A 23223-nucleotide genomic window follows, 5' to 3' on the forward strand; every position below is an offset into this window, starting at 1 on the left:
ACAACTGAAAAGACTTGCATTCTAAAACATATTTGTATACTGTTATTAGGATGTATTTTTCTAAGACATGGCTCATAAGAAATGATAGGAAGAATTTATTAATATATTGAAAACCAGTGTTCCCTGCAGTTTGGAAAAGTAAGGCTTGGAAAAACATTGAAAGAAGAACTAATGAAATTGTGCAATTAAACCAGCAGAAGATATTGCTGGTTATTTTAAATCATCATTTACCATGATTGATATTAGTCTGTGAAAGCTTCATCCAAAAAATGTCTGTTTGAAGGAATTAAACTATATTTTCCACCTCTCTGGAACACTTCTGTGCAAGTTGTCTTAGATAGTAGTTGGTAGTGTTTATGCTTATGTAGCATTTGTTTTTTATTTCAAAGGGGAAACAAAGTAAAATGACTTAAATGGGTGGCAACCTTAGATACAGCTGCTGCCTGGCAGAAAGCTTGTTAGTTTCCTTTTATCAGAGTGAAAACACTTCTACCTTGCACCATGGAGAGGATCAGACCTCCAACCATAGCTTCCCAGAGGAAGAGGCAGAAGGGAATGTATTCCCCAAAACTTTCCTGTGATTATGAAATAAAATTCAATAAGCTTGTCATTTTCATTGTGCAGAGGAAGATGGGGATGACCAGAAGGACGTTTTTGATGGAGCTGGCAAGAAGCAAAGGTTTCAGAGTAGAGAGTGAGCTAAGGTAGGAAAATGCTTATATTCCTAGAGATAGCATTAGTGATGCTGCTTGGAACATTTTAGTGCAGTAAATGCATTAATTCAAATGACTGCAGTTGAAGTTTTTGCCTATATATTTTGTGGATGTACTTTGCTCTTCCCACTCTAATAATGCTTCAATTTTCAATATATATTAGTAAAGCATGATTCATTTTTGCTATCTGCTGGATAGAGAGTGAGCAGGACACAAGCACTAGCAAAAATTCTTGGTTTTACCTCAAAAATTAATGCTTCCAAATTTTCTCAGGGCTGCCAATCCTAACATGTTTGCCCTTATCAGTCTACTGTTTCTCATGTGGAAAATAAAAAAAAAATGTAAAGTTTGAGCATGTGAATGTTTCTCATGAGACTTGTTTCTGTGCATTTGTATAATTTCAAGCAAATAATGAATATTGTCTCTACCTGACCTAAGCCACTATTTATTTGCCCCTTGAAGTCAGGTTATCTTTATTCAATTATTCAAATATCTTTATTCAATGTCCAGTTCCTGAAATGAAAAATAAATATGTGGGATGAAAAAACAGGTTTTGTAGGGGCATTTCCTCACAGCATCTCTAGTATTCTATAATCCGATTTTCTGCTGAGTAAAACCTTCCTATGAGATTTGTGGTTACTGGTTGCTTTAGTACAGTTTGGGGGAGTACTGAGGAAAGGCCTAGGAATGAAACTCTGCAGGTTGTTTCCACAGTTGCATTCCAGTGTGAAGATATAATCCAGTGGCAGATTTATATGGTGAGGCTTAAATAAGCCCTACTTGTTTTGAAGGAAGCCTTCCTCCAAATACTGCTTTTCATGAGCGCAAGTTAATTCTTATGTAGTTTTCTGAAACCTACATCATTATGCAGTCTTTCTGAAAAGCTGAAATGAAAACCAAGTATTGATCATATCTCTGCATCTGTTTGCATGTAGTATGCACCTAGGTCTTTCCTATAAAAAATCATTTCCACAGATTTTTCAGTCTCATCAAGTTTGAAAGGCTGAGGAAGGAAGATATTATTTGTAAAGCAAGTTGCTATTTGGTATTGATCAGAAACAGGTGATTAGTTCTGATAGAAAATTAATTGAATTTTCAGGAAATAAAATGAACTGGTCTATTCTAAATCACGCATTAACAATCTGAAGCCTGAGTAGAGGGTTTATATGGGCTACTTTGACACAGTTATTTATTGCTAGTGTTTAAGACTTCCTGTAAATTGCATGCAACTCAGGTGCTGTGTTTAATTTCAACTTAGCTGCTAATAGATAAAACAAATATTTAACTGTTGATTTTTTGTATTTAGAAATGCAAGAGGAAATGCTAAATTTTTTTACATTCTGTGCCAAGAAGAAAGCATAGCTTTTCAGGTACCAGAGGAAACTGGTGTGCCTCAGCTAAACAGCTGCTGCAAGCATAGTGATGGCAAAGTTCCCAGATCTGTAGCTTGGTACAAATACATTACATATGAATATTTTATACAAAATGAAATAAACCACAGGAAGCAGAAGTTTTATGTCTCTAACTGAATTTTTTTTTTTTTTTTTTTTTTGCTCAAGTAAAGGTATCACAGTTTAAGTAATGTAGAACTAAGTAGGGTTAAATAATAAAAAAAATCATTTAATAGAGAGTAACATAACCTAGATTTGCTGTCTTTCAGATTAAAATACATTGGGCAGAAGAGAGTGATTTTGCTATACCATGACACTTTTCTAATTTCTAAAGCATAGCATAGTCAACAAATTCTTTATCTTTACACTGGAAGAGTTATATGGTAACACTTTTGTGGTTTGCTCTATAGCTGTGGCTAGAGATTTAATCAAATTAGTGACTATTGGTGTGACCTGGGGTCACTGGGACAGACTAGGATATTTTGTTGGTTTCCAGAATGTATTTTGTTTGGAAAAGTTCTGCAGGCAACCTGTCTCTAGCAGTTAGCACAGGTGGTGTAACTGTAGTGCAAGACCATACTCAACAGCCATCTCTGCAGTGGTGTTCTGTCGTCTTGGTGTGGCTGGTGGCTTAACTTCCAGGTGGTATGGAAAGACTGTGAAGCAATCCATCAGGTCCATGAGAGTTGGGCTCCAGGTCTCTTTGAAAACTCCTGTATGTGGATGCAGCTGTCCATAGAATGGACTTTGCAGGCAGATATGGAGTTCTGCAGGTGTCATCTTCATCATGAAATATGATGGCATTCTTTCTGAAGATACTCTGAACCATCAAAATAAACTTAGTGTAAAAACCTTTGTGCCACTGTATTTTTAATCAGTGTTCACATAACTACTTTGTAATTTATTGAATAATAATTCAAACTGAAAATTTCATACAAAACTAGGATATCAAAAAACTGACATCTTAGTAACAAAGAAGAGTGAGCACATAATTTGTAAGATTTATCTCAGTTACGTGTAAAGAGCTTAATGCAAGTACATAAAAGATAACTTTCAAAGAAATATTACCAGCTGCAAAGCTTTAAAGAATAATTGTTAACAGCCTTTTTAATACTGTGTAAAGCTTTCCTCCATTGTTTGGAAATCTAGAGAGGGAGGTTGTCAGGTACTGTAAAGTTTTTTCATTATAATAATGCTTGTGCAAGCCAAATATTTTCAGAGTTGCAAAAAGACGTGTAATAAGATGGTATCTTACAGAAATGCCTAAAGAAAGAAAATGCTGCACTTACATGAGTTGTCAGGATAAAGTCTTTCCTCAAAGCAGACTCAGTAACTGAAATAGACATATTGTGATATAAAAATGCATCTGCTTTCCACATCCTAACATAAAATGTATACAGCAATTTTCAGGAAATGCATGGTAGGTAAATATGGAAATAGCATTTCTGTAGCTGGATTCAGGAAGAAAACTACTTTTTCTGTATTTCTTGACAGTGACTCTGTCACTCATATTGTGGCTGAGAATAACTCTTACCCAGAGGTGCTGGACTGGCTGAAGGGACAGGCTGTGGGTGACAGCTCCAGATTTGAAATACTGGATGTTTCCTGGCTCACAGCCTGCATGGAAATGGGAAGACCAGTTGATTTGGAAATGAAGTATCGCCTTATGGTAAGATGGGTGTGAATGTAATATGAATGCAGTGTTGTTCAAAGTGAATGACTGTGGTTTATTTATTTAACATATATACATCCACAATTCTATTGCAATGCAATTTTAGAATTTAAATACATTTTTTTTCCATACAGTTATTTCAATGACACTGCTTTAACAAATTAAGAGGAAGACCTGCCATACCATTTCCAACAACCAAGTCTCAGTGTCTGGTAATGCTGAGTTACTTGCTCTCACATATTACGAACTGAAATGATATCCGTTGTTCCTGCAATGAGGGTGATATTAAAAGGGAAATATCCATCAATAAAGTTTGTGCTTTGTTGTGGTGCTTGTGATATTTCCACAAATACTTTAACATCACAGTAGATGTCCCTCTGAGATGAATGTATTTTAATGACCTCCTGGTAGAACACTTTGCATATTCAAAATGGTACAAAAACATGAAAACCTTTGCTTTTTGAAACGATCAGGTAACTGTGATTATTTAGGGACCTGTGAGGGCTGCAGCAGTTTGCAGGCGTACATATTAAATTATTGGCTCCATAGAGTAAAACCGTGATTAAACAATTAAGGTATCATTATCTTGCGTTATCTGTCAATTTGAGCTGCAATTTGGAGGTTATTGCAAATCTGAGGCTGATTAGTTGGTAGTGTTTGACCTTGAAGCATTGAATGACAATGCATTTTACACTGATCTATTTCTGACAAAATTGTGTTCTAATTTTCCAAACTGGAAAATAGTATGAAGTGGTGATATACAATATCCCTAGTGCAGACTGTAAATAACAACTGTGTCCAGGGATGCCCATGAATTCTGCACAGTGTGACAATATCAGGTACCACTGGGCTATGAAATAGGCCCTGTGATATGCCAGAATGTGTGCCTTCCACTGTCTTAACAAGAACTTAAGCTGCACACCAATGGATGTGGACTGGCAAAGAAATTAATTTATGCATCAGAAGAGTTACAAGTCTGATCTAACCCTCTCTGAAGTGAAGAATTCTTGCTGATTTTAGAGGGCCTCAATTTGTCTCTATGTGAATGATGACCCTGTTGCAAAATAATAATGGGAATGCTTGTGAATGCTACAAGCACAGAAGCACATGCGGTGTATATCTTCTTGTTAGGCATAGGATGCTTGAATGTTAAGAAACAACATCCCACTTTTTTCTTCCTCATCCTAATTTTTAAAATATGAAATATGATTTATAAACCATCACCTTTTGCCAATAAAAAATGTCTTCTAAATAATTCTTCAGTCAGTTTTAATTGCCAGAAACTATTCCTCAGGGTCTTCCACTTAAGAGTTACTGTTTAATGACACTTCAAAAATGAAGAATACATCAGATGGAGCTGTCGCTCTCAGATGCAGCATAATTCCATGACAGAATACATGTTTATATTTGCAACACTTCCAATTAAGTACTCTTGCAGTATATTTGCAGTATTTCCTGTGAATCTGCTGAAGGGAGAATATACTCAGGTAATTACCACAAAGCAGGAGAAAACCCACAAAAAAACCCCTATATAATTTCATAGAAAAACAGTTCATAAAAATACAAATACTGGGAATGTGAAAAATGTCTCAAAACAAGAAACAAATCCTAAGCAGAATATTGTGAATTTTGTTGGATGTTTTACATCAGGTTTTAAAAGTAATCTAAAACGCCTTCTTAAAAACCAATGGATTTCTCAAAAAATATCCTTTTCCCTTTTCAAATAACCTTTTCCCTTTGTCTTTCTCCAGAATGTCTCAAATTATCCTAATGCTGCTACTGCTTCTTTTTTTGATTTAAATAAATGAGAGATTTTCTTTTTATATAAGATGTCCATTTGGAATACTGCTAGAGCAGACTATTGGTCATATTTTGGCTCTGTGAGTGCAAGCTTTTATTTTTATTAAAACTTTAAGATTTAATGCTGACAAATGTACAGTGCTGTAAGCAAGCCAATGACAGCTGTAACATGAACTTTAAAACCAGTCTTAATTATACAGTGGCTGTCAAGTAATAAATAACTTTGTAAAGCAATCAAGGAAGGAATAGAAAAGATTCTAGAATTTCAGCAAATTTAAAAATATTTTCAATACTGTTTTTCTGCTTTAAGATGAAAGGACTGAAGTAAAGTCTAATTTTCTTTTTGAGTACCAGGCTAAGCTTGTGCATAATTTAACTTAATTGGATTTTCACTGAATACAAATTTGGTCCATTGTGTCAGCCTAGTACAATGTGAAATGGAAATAAATTAACAAACCTTTAATTCAGACTATCATGAACGTTTTTAAGTAAAAGAAATGGATTGCAGTAAATGAATGTGTGGGATGAAATTTCATTACAGGTAAGTTGGAGGTAAAAATTTCCATTAATATCAGTTGCAATGAGATTTTATCTATCAGATTTTGTAGTAGCCTATTTGGAAGGTATTTTTTTCTTCAGGACACTTGTTTTAATGCACTGTGGAGAAGAAATGTCCTTGTCTATGCAAAGCAGGGGGAATGAAGTTAGTGTTACAGATCATTAACTAATATATTAATTATAATTGTCATTACAGTACACCTTTTTCTGATTGTGAATGATTGGAGTGATGCTCTGGTGTTAAAATGATTTATATAGTATAAAAGGCTGGGTGACCAAAGGTAGACTGGTCTGAATCTTTGGTGGTCCATTCAGTAACAGTTGACTTTTATAGTCAGTAGCCACCACGTAATTTTTCAGGCACCATGGTGTGGTGTCTGCCTATCTGCTTCAAAGAGAAATAAAAATATTTCTCTAGTTGAGAAATGTCTTTCTCCCGCTGAGCAAAGAGCTGCATTTTTTGAAGTGTAAAGTCCACTGCGAGCAGGTGGATATTGTGGTCAATAACCTGAGAGGAGAAACAAAGGCTTTGTGAGGACATGCCAGTATTAGAAAGTACTGATGCTTCCTGAGTTATGGAAAAGGAAGAGTTAGAGGGAAGCTTTCAGACTGCTGAAAAATCAAACAAAACAAAAAAATCAAACCCACTGATGGGCACCCACACCAACCTCAGGATCTGTTCTGTGCTAGACTGTCTCTGCCTTTTCCGCACTAAGAACCTGAAAGTTTGTTTTTCTCTCTTCAGATCCTTTTTTTTCTCCTTTTCTTTCTTTCTTTGTTTTTCTTTCATTTTGTTTGAAAGGCAAACAGATTTATTTCCTTAAACAAAGGATCTCCCCATATATTAGGAGAAGGTACCACATATTTTCATCCTTTGTTGCATCATGTGTCAGGCAACTCACATTTAACATTTTCCTGAGTGTCTCACTCTATTGCCCTGTGAAAGAGAAGAGGCTGTAACTAATAGAAGAAATCCGTCATACTGACAAGTTTGAGTTTCCCAGAAAATAAAAAAAACTTACCAACTAGCTGCCTTCTCTTCATAAAATGTGGGATATCAGCAGACTTTATTATTTGATCAATGCTGTCTGGACTTCACAAAGTTGCTGGCTCTTGAATAATGTGGCCTGATGCAGCCTGTAATATCTGCACAACTTATTCACTGCTGCTGCATTTTCCCTCTTTGTTATTTCTATTATATTTCAATTGTTTTGTGGTTTGTTTGTTTTTAAATTTGCTTTGTTCTTTGTCAAGACATCCTCTATAAGATTCATTTTGCACCTAAGCCTCTCTGCTGTAAAAATTAATTCTGACTTTCTTTCCTCTGCCATGTGGGAAATGTCTCTGTGGGTATGCCAGTGTGACTATCCACAGTTACAGTAGCATGGACATGGGGTGTAAATGATAACTGCCTTTAGCAAGCAGGCTGTCTACCTGTTTGGATGTTTTTCAGCAGCTGTCCCTTTGTAATTTACCATAATTTTCCCTTTAGTATAATGGAGATATTTGAAAAAAATAAAATGATTTTTTAATGCTTATATTTTTCTCATACACGTGATACTACCAATTATTTTGAGGCAATGTGAGTTTTCAAGATTGCTTGTACTACACTATAGTTTCCCCTGGGCTAAATTTTAGGACTGTCCCATAATCTGTACAAATTGCATTCTCCCATCTGTTCTTCCCACCAATAAGCAGTATACTTCTTGTTTCCTGATGATAGGAGATCATCTCTGTGGTTATCATACAGGCATCATAGTATTTCTTACGAATTACATTATAGTAATTACAGTTTGCTAGACATTTTTTCTGCTGATTTCTAGCCTGAGTTTCTTCTATTGTCTATATAACTATGTCCTGCTATTTAGAAACATAGCTACTGCTGGACGACATCCAAGAAAAATGCTTGGATATCTTTGCTAGGGCAGGTGCAGAATATTCATGCCAGTCTAGCACCCTCTTAAATACTTAGTTACTGTATTCATTTTTCAATCCTCAATATTACCTAGGTAATGCTACATGTAGGCCTATTCTTCTTAGCTAGTGTGTCTAGGTCTTAATGAGAGTAACAGCTAATTATATATTCTATTCAGTAAAATGCTGTTCGGTCTTTTCATCTGGAGCTGTCATTTCAAACAGTATATTGGCTATAATCAATCATAGTTTATATGACTTATAATCAATTGTAAAGTATAATTCATAAAGGTGTACAGGAGCGGATGAGTAGAGTTGTTGATTCTGACTGAAACCCATCTTGGTCTTGCATATAATTTCCTTCTTTTCAGTGTATACTAAGAAAACTGCCATGTAATTCAGCACTCCTTCAACTGCGCAAGCATGTGCCTCTTGTGTGTGTGTGAATATTATTATTTAACTGCTCTGAATCAAATGCAAGGGCAATTTAGCATGAAAATATTTGTGTGTGTGTGGAGAGTGTATGCGCGTATTTAAAGGTTTGCCTAGCATAAATGTTATCTTTATGCCTGCATTTCTTTTGACAATGGGAAGAAAGGGGTCATCATTCAGTCGCTGGGTCAAAAATTTTCTCAGTGCATCTATGTGAATTTTTTTTTCATTAAACAATTTCCCTGTGGTTTTTGGATAATAAAGCACAATATATTTCTGACAAAATGACGAATAGCAAAAAACCCATAGAAGTGCTGAGAACACTTTGGGAGTTTTCAAAATATTTGAGATTTGAGTACTTCCTCTGATAGCAAAGCAATCAAAATACTGGTCACGTAAAGTATTGGAAAAGCTGCTGCCAGGTTTTCTTTTTCCAGTTGCTAACAGATCAGGACTCTTGAACAGTGAGGACTTTCTTTTGCCAGTGGGGATGTGACTGAATATTCTGCGTTTCAGTGGAATTCCTTTTGCACCTTGCTACAGAGTCTCCTGAGGTGGATTGTTGACTTTTTGTTGATACTGGTCCATTTTGTACGAAACAAAATTAGGGGAAAAGAGAATGAACGTGTCAGCCTCGTGGTTAAAAACCCCCTCAAGGAAGATTTCACAGCTGGCACCTTTCCTTTGTTCAGATGAACACCTGAAAATGATGTCTGAGTTGGGTCAATATATCTTTTTGGCAACTACTTAATTTAGATACAGATCAAAAAGTGAATTGTCTACATTCTTTTTCTTCTCTGAGTAACCTCCCTGATTTTGTATCAAATCTAGTGTTTTCTGAAAAAATACACCTTTTCTTTCAACCTTATCTACTTTTAAAATCTTGTAGCTTTTAAATTTTACTGCAAGAAATGGCAGTGCCATTGAAAACTCTCTGCAAGAACTTACCACGGAAAATGAAGAATTCAGGCAGTCAACACATAAACTTTTAATATCAGTGGAGCATATGTGATACTAGAAGTTTTTCCTAGGAAGATGTAAGAGCATTATTATTCTCTAGCTGCATTAACAGCTATATATTTCAGGCTCATTTAATGTATCTATTTTGTCATTTTAAGCTATTTGTCTATTTTTGTATTAGGAACAAGCAGAGCAGTATCCTACTCTGAAAAGACCTGAATCGGAAGTGTCATCATTTACTGCAAGCAAAGTATCACAGTACTCATGTCAAAGAAAGACAACCTTAAATAACTGCAACAAGAAATTCACAGTAAGTCATATTTCTTCCATGAAAGAAAAAAAAGTTAAATAATTAATACATCCACACTGTCCTCATCAAATTCATAAGTTAAAAAGCACAATTATAGCAATAAAAAAGGTATGTCTGCCATATTTAAATTGAATGCTAGCTTGAGTTCATTTTATGGGTGCTTTTGAAAATACCGTGAACCTTTATACAAATAGCTTGTAAATGCATATATATATATATATATATATATATATTTTAGAACAAATGATAGAATGGCATTCTGAAAATATCATTTGGTCTTGCCTCTTATTTGACAAGATGGAAGTGATGATAAGCAAATTTTGCTTTTGGGCAATTCAAGATATTTCCTAATTTCTTTGTTCCCTTATCTTTTATCCAAGTATTCAGTAATTTTAAATGTATGCTTCAGATTTCTTGCTGCTTAACTATGAAAGCAGATTGGTATAGTTACTTTTACATGACAAAAAGAAAATATATTGTTCACTTAAATGGATCTTGTTTAATGCTCTTACCATTATACAGTTCAGGAGGCATGAAGAATCTGAGTCATGTGGTCTAAACTCCTCTTAAGTTACTTTACGTAATGGCTCCTCTTGACTGTCTCTAAACAGTTGGTGATGACCAGTCAATAGGAAACATTTGTCACAGAGTTTTCAGTGTGATTTGTCTGAATAAATCTGGTGTATAGTTCAACTGTAATATGAGATTCCTCTTAATCTTTTTTAGTTTTATTATTTATTTAGTTATTATTTATAACTGTCATGCTAGATTGTGTGTGATTATAAATACGTACAAATCATACAAATAAGTAATATTTATTAGATTTAGATAAAAAGAATAAGATCAGGTAACAATGATTTGAGATTAAGTAACATTTACGATGTAAATATTAAGAGCCCTGGGAATTCAGAACTAACACTAAATTTAGGAGCAATTCCAAAATGTCTTGATCTGGAATGAGCAGTTCAAAATTAACCTGAATTTTACATTGCAGTGATTCTTTGAAATAATCATCAAGTGTACTAATTATATAATAGCACTTATAGTGCACAAGTAGATTAAACTGTTTCATTACAAAATTTCCCTTTTTGAGCAACTTGATCAGAATTTGATCCTGCTTTGATCATCATCTCAGGACGCTTGTAGCGTGGGTCCCTTGAGAGTTGCTCCTCAAGGGTAAAGGGGTCCAGGAAGCCTGGACGCTCCTCAAGGTGGAAATCTTAAAGGCGCAAAAACAGGCTGTCCCTGAATACTGTAAGGCGAGCCATAGGGGGAGAAGACCGGTGTGGAAGAGCCGGGAATTACTGTCAAGACTCAGGAAGAAAAAGAGAGTCTATGTCCTGTGGAAGAAGGGACAGGCTACTAGGGGAGATTACAAGGAAGTTGCAAAGGTATGCAGGGAGGAAGTCCAGAAGGCGAAAGCCCATCTTGAACTTAGATTGGCCACTGCAGTAAAGCAGAATAAGAAATCCTTTTACAAATATATCAATGACAAGAGAAAACCCAAGGATAATCTCTGTCCTTTAATTGATGTGGCGGGGAATGTGACCACAGATGACAAGGAGAAGGCTGAGGTCCTCAACACCTTTTTTACATCTGCCTTTAATAGTCAGACCAGCTATCTTCAGGGCACTTTGTGCCCTGATCTGGATATCTGGGCTGACATGCAGTGTATCTCCCCGGAGATCGAGGTGGAGACAGTTAGAGAGCTCCTCCTCCATCTGTACAGTCACGAGTCCATGGGACCGGATGGGCTTCATCCTAGGGTGCTGAGGGAGTTGGCGGGGGTGATCGCTAAGCCGCTCTCGGCTATCTACCAGCGCTCCTGGTTGACTGGAGAGGTTCCAGAGGATTGGAGGCTTGCTGGTGTGACTCCCATCTACAAGAAGGGCCGTAAGGAGGATCCGGGGAACTACAGGCCTGTCAGCCTGACATCAGTGCCAGGGAAGGTCATGGAACAAATCCTCCTGGGAGAGATCACACAGCTTGTCCACGGGATCAGGCCCAGCCAGCACGGGTTCATGAAAGGCAGGTCGTGTTTGACCAACCTCATCTTCTTCTATGACTGCGTGACCAAACAGGTAGATGAGGGAAAGGCAGTTGATGTAGTCTACCTAGACTTCAGCAAAGCCTTTGACATGGTCTCACACAGTATCCTTCTGCGGAAACTGGCTGCCCATGGCTTGGACAGTTATACCCTCCGTTGGATAAGGAACTGGCTGGAGGGCCATGCTCAACGGGTGGTGGTCAATGGAGTGAAGTCCAGCTGGAGACCTGTTACAAGTGATGTCCCCCAGGGGTCAGTACTGGGGCCCATCCTGTTTAATGTCTTCATTGACGACTTAGATGAAGGGATTGAGTGTACCCTGAGTAAGTTTGCAGGTGACACCAAGTTGGGAGGTGGTGTCGATCTGCCTGAGGGCAGGGAGGCCCTGCAGAGGGATCTAGATAAGCTGGATCGCTGGGCTGAGATGAATGGGATGAGGTTTAACAAGGCCAAGTGTCGGGTTCTGCACTTTGGCCACAGCAACCCCAGGCAGCGTTACAGGCTTGGGGATGAGTGGTTGGATGATTGTGAAGAGGAAAGGGACCTGGGGGTGTTGGTTGATGCTCGGCTGAACATGAGCCGACAGTGTGCCCAGGTGGCCAAGAGGGCCAACGGCATCCTGGCCTGCATTAGAAATAGTGTGGCCAGCAGGAGCAGGGAGGTGATCATCCCACTCTACTCAGCACTGGTGAGGCCGCACCTCGAGTATTGTGTTCAGTTTTGGGCCCCTCACTACAAGAAAGACATTGAGGCCCTGGAGTGTGTCCAGAGAAGGGCAACGAAACTGGTGAGGGGTCTGGAGCACAAGTCTTATGAGGAGCGGCTGAGGGAGCTGGGATTGTTCAGTCTGAAGAAGAGGAGGCTCAGGGGAGACCTCATTGCACTGTACAACTTCCTGAAAGGAGGCTGTGGTGCAAAAGGGTCTGGCCTCTTCTCCTAGGCAAATAGTAGGACCCGAGGAAATGGCCAGAAGTAATACCAGAGGAGGTTTAGGTTGGATATTAGGAGAAACTTTTTCTCTCAAAGGGTGGTCAGGCACTGGAATGGCCTGCCCAGGGAGGTGGTGGAATCGCCGTCCCTGGTAGAGTTCAAGAGGCGCCTGGATGAGGAGTTACGAGAGATGGTTTAGTAGCTTGTGGTACTGATAGGAATGGGAGGGTGGTTGGACTAGATGATCTTGCAGGTCATTTCCAACCTTGTGATTCTGTGATTGGACTAGAACCCTGCTGAAGTTCCTTCCTACTTCAGTGATTCCAACATTAGCAAACCACCGCCAGTGGTTACTGTGTCTTGCCTCCTGCTAAAAAAGACAAAGTTGTGTATTACTGTTATTGTTTAACCTTCTGAAAGTAGTAACTCCTTTTCGCTGTTTACAAAAATCATGTTCATCCTGCTTTAGGGGAAGATGTAATACGGGCTAAAGATTCTGTAAAAGACGGCTTTCCAGAAGAGGTGAAATAAGGACCTTATTTCTACACTTGCTTAAAATGATGGAATGTAGTAGTCCTTTTGAATGTGAATGGCTCTTTGTTGAAGTTCCTGTAGTAGGACATTATTTGTCAGTTTATTCAGAAGGTGAAAAACATAATTCTGATGAATAATGACCATGTACAATGGCTACTTCTATAAGATATGAAGCTGTAGTGATATTTATTTCTTTAAGATATTGGTCACAAAAGGATCTGGAAAATGGCTTTCCTTTTATGATGATACATTTAAAAATTAAGAGATCAGGTGTTAAAAGAAAATTTATTTGCAAGTTCTTGCATTACTTTTCCCTTTCCAGATATTGAGAAATATAACTGCTTCAGGAAAAGGGGAAATGGTTTTATGTTGAGGCAGGGAAGATTTAGATTGGATGTCAGGGGGAAGTTCTTTACAGAGAGAGTGGTGAGGTGCTGGAACAGGCTGCCTAGAGAGGTTGTGGATGTCCTGTCCCTAGAGGTATTCAAGGCCAGATTGGATGGGACCTTGAGCAGCCTGGTCTAGTAATGAATGGAAGGTTGGTGGACCTGCATGTAGCAGAGGGGTGGAGATTCGTGATCCTTCGTGAGGACTCTTCCAACCCTGGCCATTCTGTGAGTCATAGGGCTTGTCTTCACACTGTTGAATTCCTGAATGTAGTCCAAGATTCAGTTCAATCTTCAGTGGAAAACTGTGATAACAGCAACAGATTTATTGAATGGTTTCTGTTATGCTTGTGTTTCAAAAGATAAAGAGTCCCAAAATTACTTCCAGGTTTATTGCAGTAGCTTTAATGTCAGATTATGACTTGTATTTGATGAATGAATTTAGCTGAACAAATTAGAAGGATTGCAGTTCAATAACTAATAAGCTGAGACTTCCTTCAGATATCCTAGATATCAAACATTTCTGAATATGAGTAGATATTAGGTTTTCTAAATGACAAAGATGGCAGTTTTTCATCTTTCTACTTCGAGAGAAACTGTTCCGAATTCATGCAGTATTTTATTTCCGGAGGTGGCACTGGACAAGTTGATAATGCATAAATATCTGTCTAGCATCTGTGCCTTGAAAGCCATAGTGTAACTCATTAGGACTGTTGCTCTTTTTCTTCAGCTGTCATTGCAAGCTTTGGTGGTGAAGGCCTAGGTGTTTATGGACAGCAGCAGTCTGCACATTTCCTGGAGACCTGCCAGTATGTCTGCATAATGTCACAGGATTTTGGCTTCCATTTTTTGATGTTATTTTGTGGATTAAACTTGTAATTCATATTCTTGAGTAAAATTGTTCCAAAAGATTTTTCAGTGGAAGCTCTTAGCAAATGCACTGAAGCGTTGGTATAATTCATTGTGTATGCTGTGGGCTGCCAACCATTAAATGACAGATTTTTCCTGGCTCAGTGCCGTACATTCAAAAAATTAGATCCAATCAGTCTTGAATTATGTTTTGATGATATTTTGTTATAACAACTTCATATTGTGAGACATAGTTGAGAGAGAGTTCAATTTTCTTAGATTTTCTCCTTTCTTCTGTCAGCTGGAAAATTCTGGGTTTTGATATTGCCTAGTAGAAGGGCACGCAGTTATTATTTGCTTATGCGTTCTTGGATGAACTCACAATTTTTCCTTTTTCTGGACGGTGTCATGATGCTCTGTATCAAGTTCTTTTGAATGAGAAGCAGTTAAGTTTGAGAAAGACTGGTATTTACTGTTGACATCTTTTAGTCTCTTTGTAAGGGCAAGAGAACAGTTGCTAATATATCAGTGACATGCATACAGTCAGGAACTGAATGTGCTAATTCCTGGGGGAGACATGCTGAAGACTTTAATTCTGGAGATAAAACTGCAATTAGTGAGAAGTTTTTATTGAAAGTAAAATTATATACTTCAGAATAAAATACCATTTACGAAAATCAAATGGCAGTGAGATTTGATAGAAACGAGGACAATGACATGTTTAGTACATGTTAAATTTCTATGTTTGGCTGTTTAATGTTTCCTTTATAATATAAGATCTGGGAAAGAACTTAAAGTTGCAGCAAACTGATTTTTATGTCATGGAAGAAGCTATAGCACGGTTGACAAAAAATGGTGCAGATTTTCATGACCATGTTCTGTATGAAGTAAATCCCCCACTCAAATTATTTTTTCAAGCCGAGAATAGTGCTGCAAATCCCATTGTTTGTATAAAAAGTAGATCAAATATGTCAAATTACATGTCAAGGACAAGAGTATGGCGTTGTGTGGCAGCTTATGGAAAGGAAACTCCCTCTGATTCGTGAAGTCTCATGCATTTTTGTGTTACACATACTGTGGCCTCATGATCCACAGCTTAGAACATATTGCTGTGGCATTACTGATTTGCGTGATTCGGGAGTGCACCTGAGTATGTAGCTTGGACTGCAGCTGTTCCAAATGAATAAACACATAAAACAAAAGGGCAAATCATTTCACCCAGAGTTTCTACTGTAACATGTTTATCTTAAGTTTGCCTTAAATGTTAATGCTATTCTCTGGTAATATTATTATAACATTCTTCTCTGCTTCTTTTGTAAATAGTTAGCCATTCTTTTCCTGTCTTGCTGAAAATATGCACTTGGTGGCTGCACGTGGTAAAATAAATGGAGTCATTCTGCTTTGCTCAAGGGGGTTTGTTGAATTTGAATATTAATAACAGGCAGCAACAAAATTCAGAAGGACATTCTTCTGTGAAGAAAACACAATCAAATTCTTACAGAAGAAACTAATTAAGTCAAAGGCAAATGGTTCTGTGATTCTGAGGCTTATTTCTAATGCTTCTGAGTGTTACTCTATGTAGGCTGTTACTCACAGTAATGTAATGTAAGAGAATGTAAATGTTTAGCATGGGAAAATGCCTGGTTTTCTTTCCATTTTGCTAGAGAAAAAAGTAATCCATATTTTATTTTCTCTTCTTTTTTTTTTTTTTTACCTAAAGAAATACACATCAGTTATATGAGTGATTGAAATACTTGTTATTATTCCATTTTAAGGCCTCAGGAAAGTCTAATGAACTTGAGAATTCTGTAGGTAGAAAACCAACTAACTGAATACACACTAAATAACACAAACAGACTTACTGACATAGCTTCAATTAAGTAATATCATGAACGTTATAATACACATTATTCTCTTTCTGTTTTTTTTTCTCTCTCAGCTCCTTTGTTTCTTCAGTTGATGTAACATGACACAGTAAAATCTTTAGACCTGAGCAAGTATTGGGCTTTTCTGTTCAGTTTAGGAAACTCAGAAAAGTTTAGATTGAAACAAAATGGATCATTTAATTTATATGGAAATTGCTTTCATTAATTCTACAGCTTGACTCAGATTTTTGAATTCTTGAAATAAGAACTTGAAATGATTTATTTTGCTCCTCTGTGTATATAAAATGTATACATAAACATTCCAACTCTTCCCTTTGGGTTTTGGAATTAGGATTGACGCTGGAGAAAGTTGAAAGAAAATTATTTGAATGTCTTGGTCATTCTAAATCTCCATTCTTAAATCACTTTGGTTAACTTTGAAGAAATATGGGCAACAGCAATTTTATGAGAACTAGAACCGACCCTATGGGTTTACTAGTTATTTAATAAACTTGAGGAGTTAAACAGTGATTGAGAGAAAAAGCAGTTCCATTCAACTCGCTGCTCTTAATATAAAAGTATGGGTAGTAAGGTATAATGTGAGATTTCTTATTTCCTTTCTTTTTGTTTAGCGCACTTAAATATTTATCTCTTCAGTGGGTTAAGTTCACCTCTATAGTAGTACGATATTGTTCATTTGTGCTGCACTTGCAGGCTCAGGTAAGACGGGGCCTTTTTTTATAAGGGATGCTGAACAATTCATGCCCTGGAGTCTTTACAGCCCCAGTAGACAGCAAATGAAAAATAGCAAGGGAAACACTGGCAGGGAGGTCTGAACTTTCCAAGTTCACAAGGCAGAAGAACAGTAGATACAGGTGTGAAAATAAGACAAGTGATGTACCCATGAAGCTGTAATGCTTTACTTATAAAATAGATTAGATTTAAAATACTTTTTCAAAATATCTTCCATTTGATATTTTTCAATTTAATAATGGAAGCGTCTGTTTTTACGAAAATTTTAGACCATTGTTAAAAAATATTGCAAGTAATAGTGGGACTGATCTGAAAGCCTTAATGTTAGAATAAGGATATTATGAAGTATAACCTGGAACTATTAACTGTTTTTGCTCTCCTGAAATGTGAGTGGCCTCATGCACTCCGATATTCGTGTTGAAAATGCTTCAGGAAACAGAAAATAGCAATGCACTAGAAGTTTATTTTTGAGAATTATTCCAATTTATTACTTGATAATCTTGTTTTGTATTTTGATTCTACTGTAATTTCTAGCTTCTATAAGCTAATATTTTACTGTGTGTTTTTACCTGTTTCTTAGTCATGTTATGGCATTTTTAGTATTTATCTTAAGACTTAAGTACTAAATGTTAAATAAGCTTCAAAATTTCTGTCAGCACATTGAGCCTCTTTACTTTTAACATAAATCAAAATCCTTTTGTACTTTTGCAACTGACAAGTATTTATCTTGAAGCCCATCCCATCCCCAAATATTCCCATAGCTGAAGTCTCATTCACATACATTTCAGTTTCAGGCACAGATGGGCCGTTTTTGATAAGCAGCTTTCAGAATAATACAAAGCTGAAATGTAGCTCAGCTATCTTTTACATTTAATTAAAACAGTCTCTACAGAATACTCCAGAGGTTAAGAAAACCCTCCATGTTAAAAATCTTAGAAATTTACTTTCCTTTTTAAACTAGTATTTGTTAAACAGGCAATCTGAGTATTCATCTAACTGATAAAGAAGCTGCGCGGTGCTTTCTATACAAAGTACTGAAGCTTAGAGTAACACTAGGGGTTAATAACTTTCTTTTTTATATCACCCTAGATAGATTTCATGAGTTATCTTAAATATTGAGATATGTGTATATGTTATATATGAGTTATCTTTGTTCAGAGAAGGGCAACGAAACTGGTGAGGGGTCTGGAGCACAAGTCTTATGAGGAGCGGTTGAGGGAGCTGGGATTGTTCAGTCTGGAGAAGAGGAGGCTCAGGGGAGACCTCATTGCACTGTACAACTTCCTGAAGGGAGATGGTGGTGAAGAGGGATTTGGCCTCTTCTCCCAGGCAACGAACAGGATCCAAGGAAACGGCCGCAAATTGTACCAGAGGAGGTTTAGGTTAGACGTGAGGAAAAACTTTTTATCTCAGAGTGGTCAGGCATTGGAATGGCTGCCCAGGGAGGTGGTGGAGTCGCCATTCCTGGCAGTGTTCAAGAGGCGTCTGGATGAGGAGCTGCAAGGTATGGTTTAGTAGCTTGTGGTAGCAGTGGTAAAGAGAAGATGGTTGGACTAGGTGATCTTATAGGTCGTTTCCAACCTTCCGATTATATGGTTCTATCTTATGTATCCTAGAGGTCCCTTCCAACCTGGGCCCTTCTTAGTCTGTGATATTGCAAGCTTTTTCTCAGCTAATGTAGGAATTCCATGTCCTTTCCCCACCTGGAATATTTTCCAGTATGTACTAAAACAGTGAATAGGCTGTAACTCCACTTGAAGATCAGCTACTTTTATTTTATGTTTTTTTTTTTTTTAAAGCAGAAAGATTATATAAAAAAGAATGTCAAAAGCAGTTTTATGTAAAAAGGTAGGTTTGTAATTAATTGCAGCATTTTCAAGCAGTGTTTTGTACAGGGAATAATGCATATTCAGTACTATTTAATTGTTTATTTAAAATAGCTTAATGAGCTCTGCGAAGGCAGGAAAACATTGAATAATGCAAACTAGAATAATAAAAATGCTTTAATTGTTTTCTCATTGACTGTCAACAGTCTCTGAGTACAATGGTACATGTGACTGCATTTTTCAATAATGGTGGGGATACAGCTTTCCTGTAGACTGCCAGCACACCAGTAGAAAGGGGATAGTGCCTCTATCAAACAGTGATGTTGGTATATGCAGATACATTTATTGTTATGGCTGATTCTTTAGCGTAGAATGTCTTTTTAAATGCCCACAAAAGAGTACTACTATTGGAGGTGAGAGGAAGCTTACACAGACTTTTCAAGTTTCCTAATCTAGAAGATAGCTTTCTTAGTCTGTCATTACTGCATCCTGCTGAACTGGTACTTACAAGAGTTGTTTTCTGGGGGTGTGTTTGTATAGATTATTTTAAAAGGAGGCAACTACTGTAACTTTTTTGATCAATCCCTGGTTTATGCTGGTGTCAACCTGGGCTATTTGTTGCCAGATATTTGTTTCCTCAGCATTCATGTGCTTTTGAGCATACATTATAAGGAGAGAACAGAAAGAGCAATTGTAATTTTGTGAGTGGAAATGTAAACTTCACGTGAAGAAAAGTGACTTTAGTATTATGAAACTAAGAACAGTAGTATCTACGAAGATATTTTCCTAAATAGTAAGAAAGATTCTTTGAAACTGCTGAAGACTAAGAAGATTAAGAACTTGAAAGAACACCCAAACAAAATAAACACAACAGCATAGAAAACATCTGACCACTTCGGTTCTGTACTGCTGAGGGCTACCTGAAAAAACTCCCAGATTGTACATCTTTCTAAACAGGTCTTTCCTAAGATGTCTATGATAAATTGTTATATGGAATTGCACTGCAGTTATTAAACAGCCAAATAAGTGTGCAGCTAAGTGGAGGATTCCTTGGTGAGACGGACAACTGATGACCAATCTTGACTTTCTTGACTACTTAATAATTCTTTAATCACAAAGTCTTAATTGTTTCTTTAACAATCTTAATTATTGAGAATTCACTGAGAAAGCAGAACCCTATTTATTTCAGGAAAGTCTTCACTGGAATTAACCAGCTAAAGTGAATTGTATGTATGAGCTCTCCCTAGAAGATAAATAGGCTTGTGGAATATTGTTCTATAAGAGAAAAGAGGAAAAGGTCTATTTCTACAAGGGAGCTTGAGAACAGAGAATGAGCTGTTGAATTAATGTCTTAAGTCTTATTAATAGCTATCACACAAATGAGTTGATAGATGCAAAATGTACTGTAGGTTGACCATGTATTAACTGGGAATACAAAAAGAACCAGAGAATAATAAAAATGTCATCCGTAAAGGGATTGCAAATCTCTAGTAAAATGCCTGCTTCGCTATTTTCATAGCATTTTTTACAGATGTGAAGAGAAAGATGCAGAATGCTTTGTCATGGTTGCACTGAAAAAAAAGTGTTTTTGTTCAACTGAGGTATCTTTTTCTTCTGAAGACGTACTGTCAGACCAATTGAGATCTCAGGAGATCTAATAAGAGGAAAGCTTTGCAGATCCTAGGGTCTGTAGGTATGTTTTCTTTAAAGCAAAGCCTTTCATTTACTTTGAGACCATACTGTTAATAGTTTGAACAATATAATGTGTCAGATGATCTGTTTTTCTAGAACTCACCAAGCTGAATTAAAAATAACAAGTAAACAATCTACACTCACTGTGAAAGGCATATTTAATTTTAATAACTTTTCTGTTTTTATTGTTTTAGAGATTGTAGCTCAAGAGTGGTGGTGGAAGTGGTTTTGAATAGATCAGGCTGATTCCTTTGATGCAGGATATGAAATCCTATTCTCAACTCCGTGGGTGTAACAAAGGAATCACTTCACTGGGTTTGCCATCATGGCAGTGAGTAGTATTGGGACTGACATCCTGTTCACCTGGAAGTATTATGCATGTGGTATTTTGGATGCCTAGGGCCTGTACCTTTATCTTCTGATATAAAGTACGTTATTGCAACAATAAAAATCAAAGTAAATTCTAAGACTTTTAAAAACAGTACAAAGGGGAATTTAATTACTAGTTAATTACTTACCCAAGGGCAGGAAAAATCTGTTTAATCTTTTCCACTCCTACTATTCATTTCAGTCATTGTAGTAAATCATCTGCTGTCTCCTGGTATATGTATCACAGGGTGATTACTCATTGTTATTCTTAAAACTTTTCTGATGAGCTTCTTGAAATACATCTCAGTGAAATGCAATTGCAGGCAGATGCACACTGACAGCCACTTCTTTATTATTTTGTGATGTCTTATTGGTTAAAGAATCAACAGGAGTAAGTTGGAAGACAGGAAGGATACTCAGCCGCCTCATAAATACGGGATGTATGGTGCTTTCAAGACTTGGATCAGCTTGCTACTCTTGAGAATCTGATGAGTAAGAATGGGATCTTCTGCTGGGATGCAAGGCTCTTTGTCGTGCAGGAACTTCAGGAGTCTTTCTAATAGTGTTTGTTTATGGTCTGCAATTAGTCTGTCCAGTCCCACCTGAATGGTGCACAGGGTCATCCCTAAGTTCCAGGTGTGGGATTCTAGATATGTATTTCGAACAGCCAAAGTCTCTTCTGGCAATGGTACATTCTGCAAATCTGAGAAGAAAACATTTAATTTTGCCACATTGGAATAAATTGAGGTTTTTTTGCAGGGCTTCATTAAGAACATGGTCTTCCAGATTCTAGTCAGCTGGAAGCCTTTAGAAGTTTTTACCTTAAAGTGATTATGTGATGATGCTGAATTTTTGTGATGATCTCCATCTTTTCACACTATTATAATTAAGTCTTTCTTGACTTGGCATACAAAGTAACTCTTCTAATGAGTGTACTGAATAGCTTGCACTAATTTTGTTTCTACCCTCTTTCTCTCTTCTCCCAGGATGCCTTTGAAATAATGGCTGAAAATTATGAATTCAAAGAAAACGAAATATTCTGCCTGGAATTTCTGAGAGCAGCTTCTGTGCTGAAATCTCTTCCGTTTCCAGTAACCAGCATGAAAGATATACAGGGGTTGCCCTGCATGGGAGACAGAGTCAGAGACGTTATTGAGGTAACATACCTCTGCATTTGCAGCCAATGGATCTTTTCAGATCTACTTTTAGAGGTCACAGAATACAGCATTAATATTTGTATGCATTTACTCAACTGTGTGTATTTTCTTTAGTAACAATATATTATCCTTGAGACTAGGAATTCAGTGATTCCTTGAATGCTTTTATAGTAACATAAAGTTCTAAAACAGAATGCTTTCTCTTATGAATAAAGTTAAATCACAAATAAGTGCAAATAAATAATGCAGTGTGAGAGTTATATGCAATTTTTAAGAACCCGCTCTGATTTGAATGTGACAGTTTAACAATAATAGTTTTGCTTATGTAACATCTGCCCTTGGCAACATCACTTTTCTCACCTGAATGCTTTATTGGAAATACAGTTTTTGCCAAACTGGTAAATATTTTAGTAATTTAACGTTAAATCCTAACTTGCTCTGAATCAGATCAGAGCCTTTTATCTAGGTGAAGGATGAACTTTACATTCTTACAGGAACTTTGAGAATTCCCTTTTTTTCTTTAATTCTTGGCCTTTTCAGAACCCTGCATCTCAGGTACTGTTACTGCAACAAGAGCTGATCAGAATATCTCCAGTGCTTGCAGAGGTCATTGCTGGGTGTTGTGATTCAGTCTGGTTCCTATTCTGCCTCACTCCACCAGTTAAGAATGCAGCCTCTGAAGAGCTCCTTGTACCTACTACATGAGGGCTGGGAATTCAATTATGACCCTACAGAAAGTAGAATGACTTTTTGTTGTTATAAAAATGTCTTGTTTTTCTCATTTTATTTTTTCCTCTTTATCAGAGAGTTTGAGGGAACTGTACATTCAAGAAAAAAACCATCTGGTTTTAAAATACTTTTACTGTTAAGAGAAATAAGCAAATAATGAAATTTAATTTTCATAGCAACACATTGATAGCTTATGATAAATATCTATTCTCTGGCTGTAAATTTATGAGTAGACTAGTAGTGTGAAATATATTCCATGATCCAAATTTCTACTTCATCTTTGAGTAACTGTATGAGTAAACAAGTACTATGAAATTCATTCTGTAGTCCCAGTTC

At 36.9% G+C, this 23223-nt stretch overlaps 1 protein-coding gene across 1 annotated transcript in view; it reads left to right on the forward strand.

Moving 5' to 3' along the window:
- Nucleotides 1-501: 501 nt before the first annotated feature.
- Nucleotides 502-23223, forward strand: part of DNTT (DNA nucleotidylexotransferase) — a gene marked incomplete at both ends in the record, with an annotated part of 83140 nt that continues 60418 nt past the window's right edge. Inside the window, 4 exons of the mRNA XM_079535648.1 lie at nucleotides 502-704; nucleotides 3599-3773; nucleotides 9622-9750; nucleotides 21988-22158. Coding sequence (XP_079391774.1) covers nucleotides 502-704; nucleotides 3599-3773; nucleotides 9622-9750; nucleotides 21988-22158 — 678 coding nt within the window. The remainder of the gene's footprint in view (nucleotides 705-3598; nucleotides 3774-9621; nucleotides 9751-21987; nucleotides 22159-23223) is intronic.

This window comes from Tetrao urogallus, assembly GCF_951394365.1.
Source record: "Tetrao urogallus genome assembly, chromosome: 5".
Classification (NCBI taxonomy): Eukaryota; Metazoa; Chordata; class Aves; order Galliformes; family Phasianidae; genus Tetrao; species Tetrao urogallus.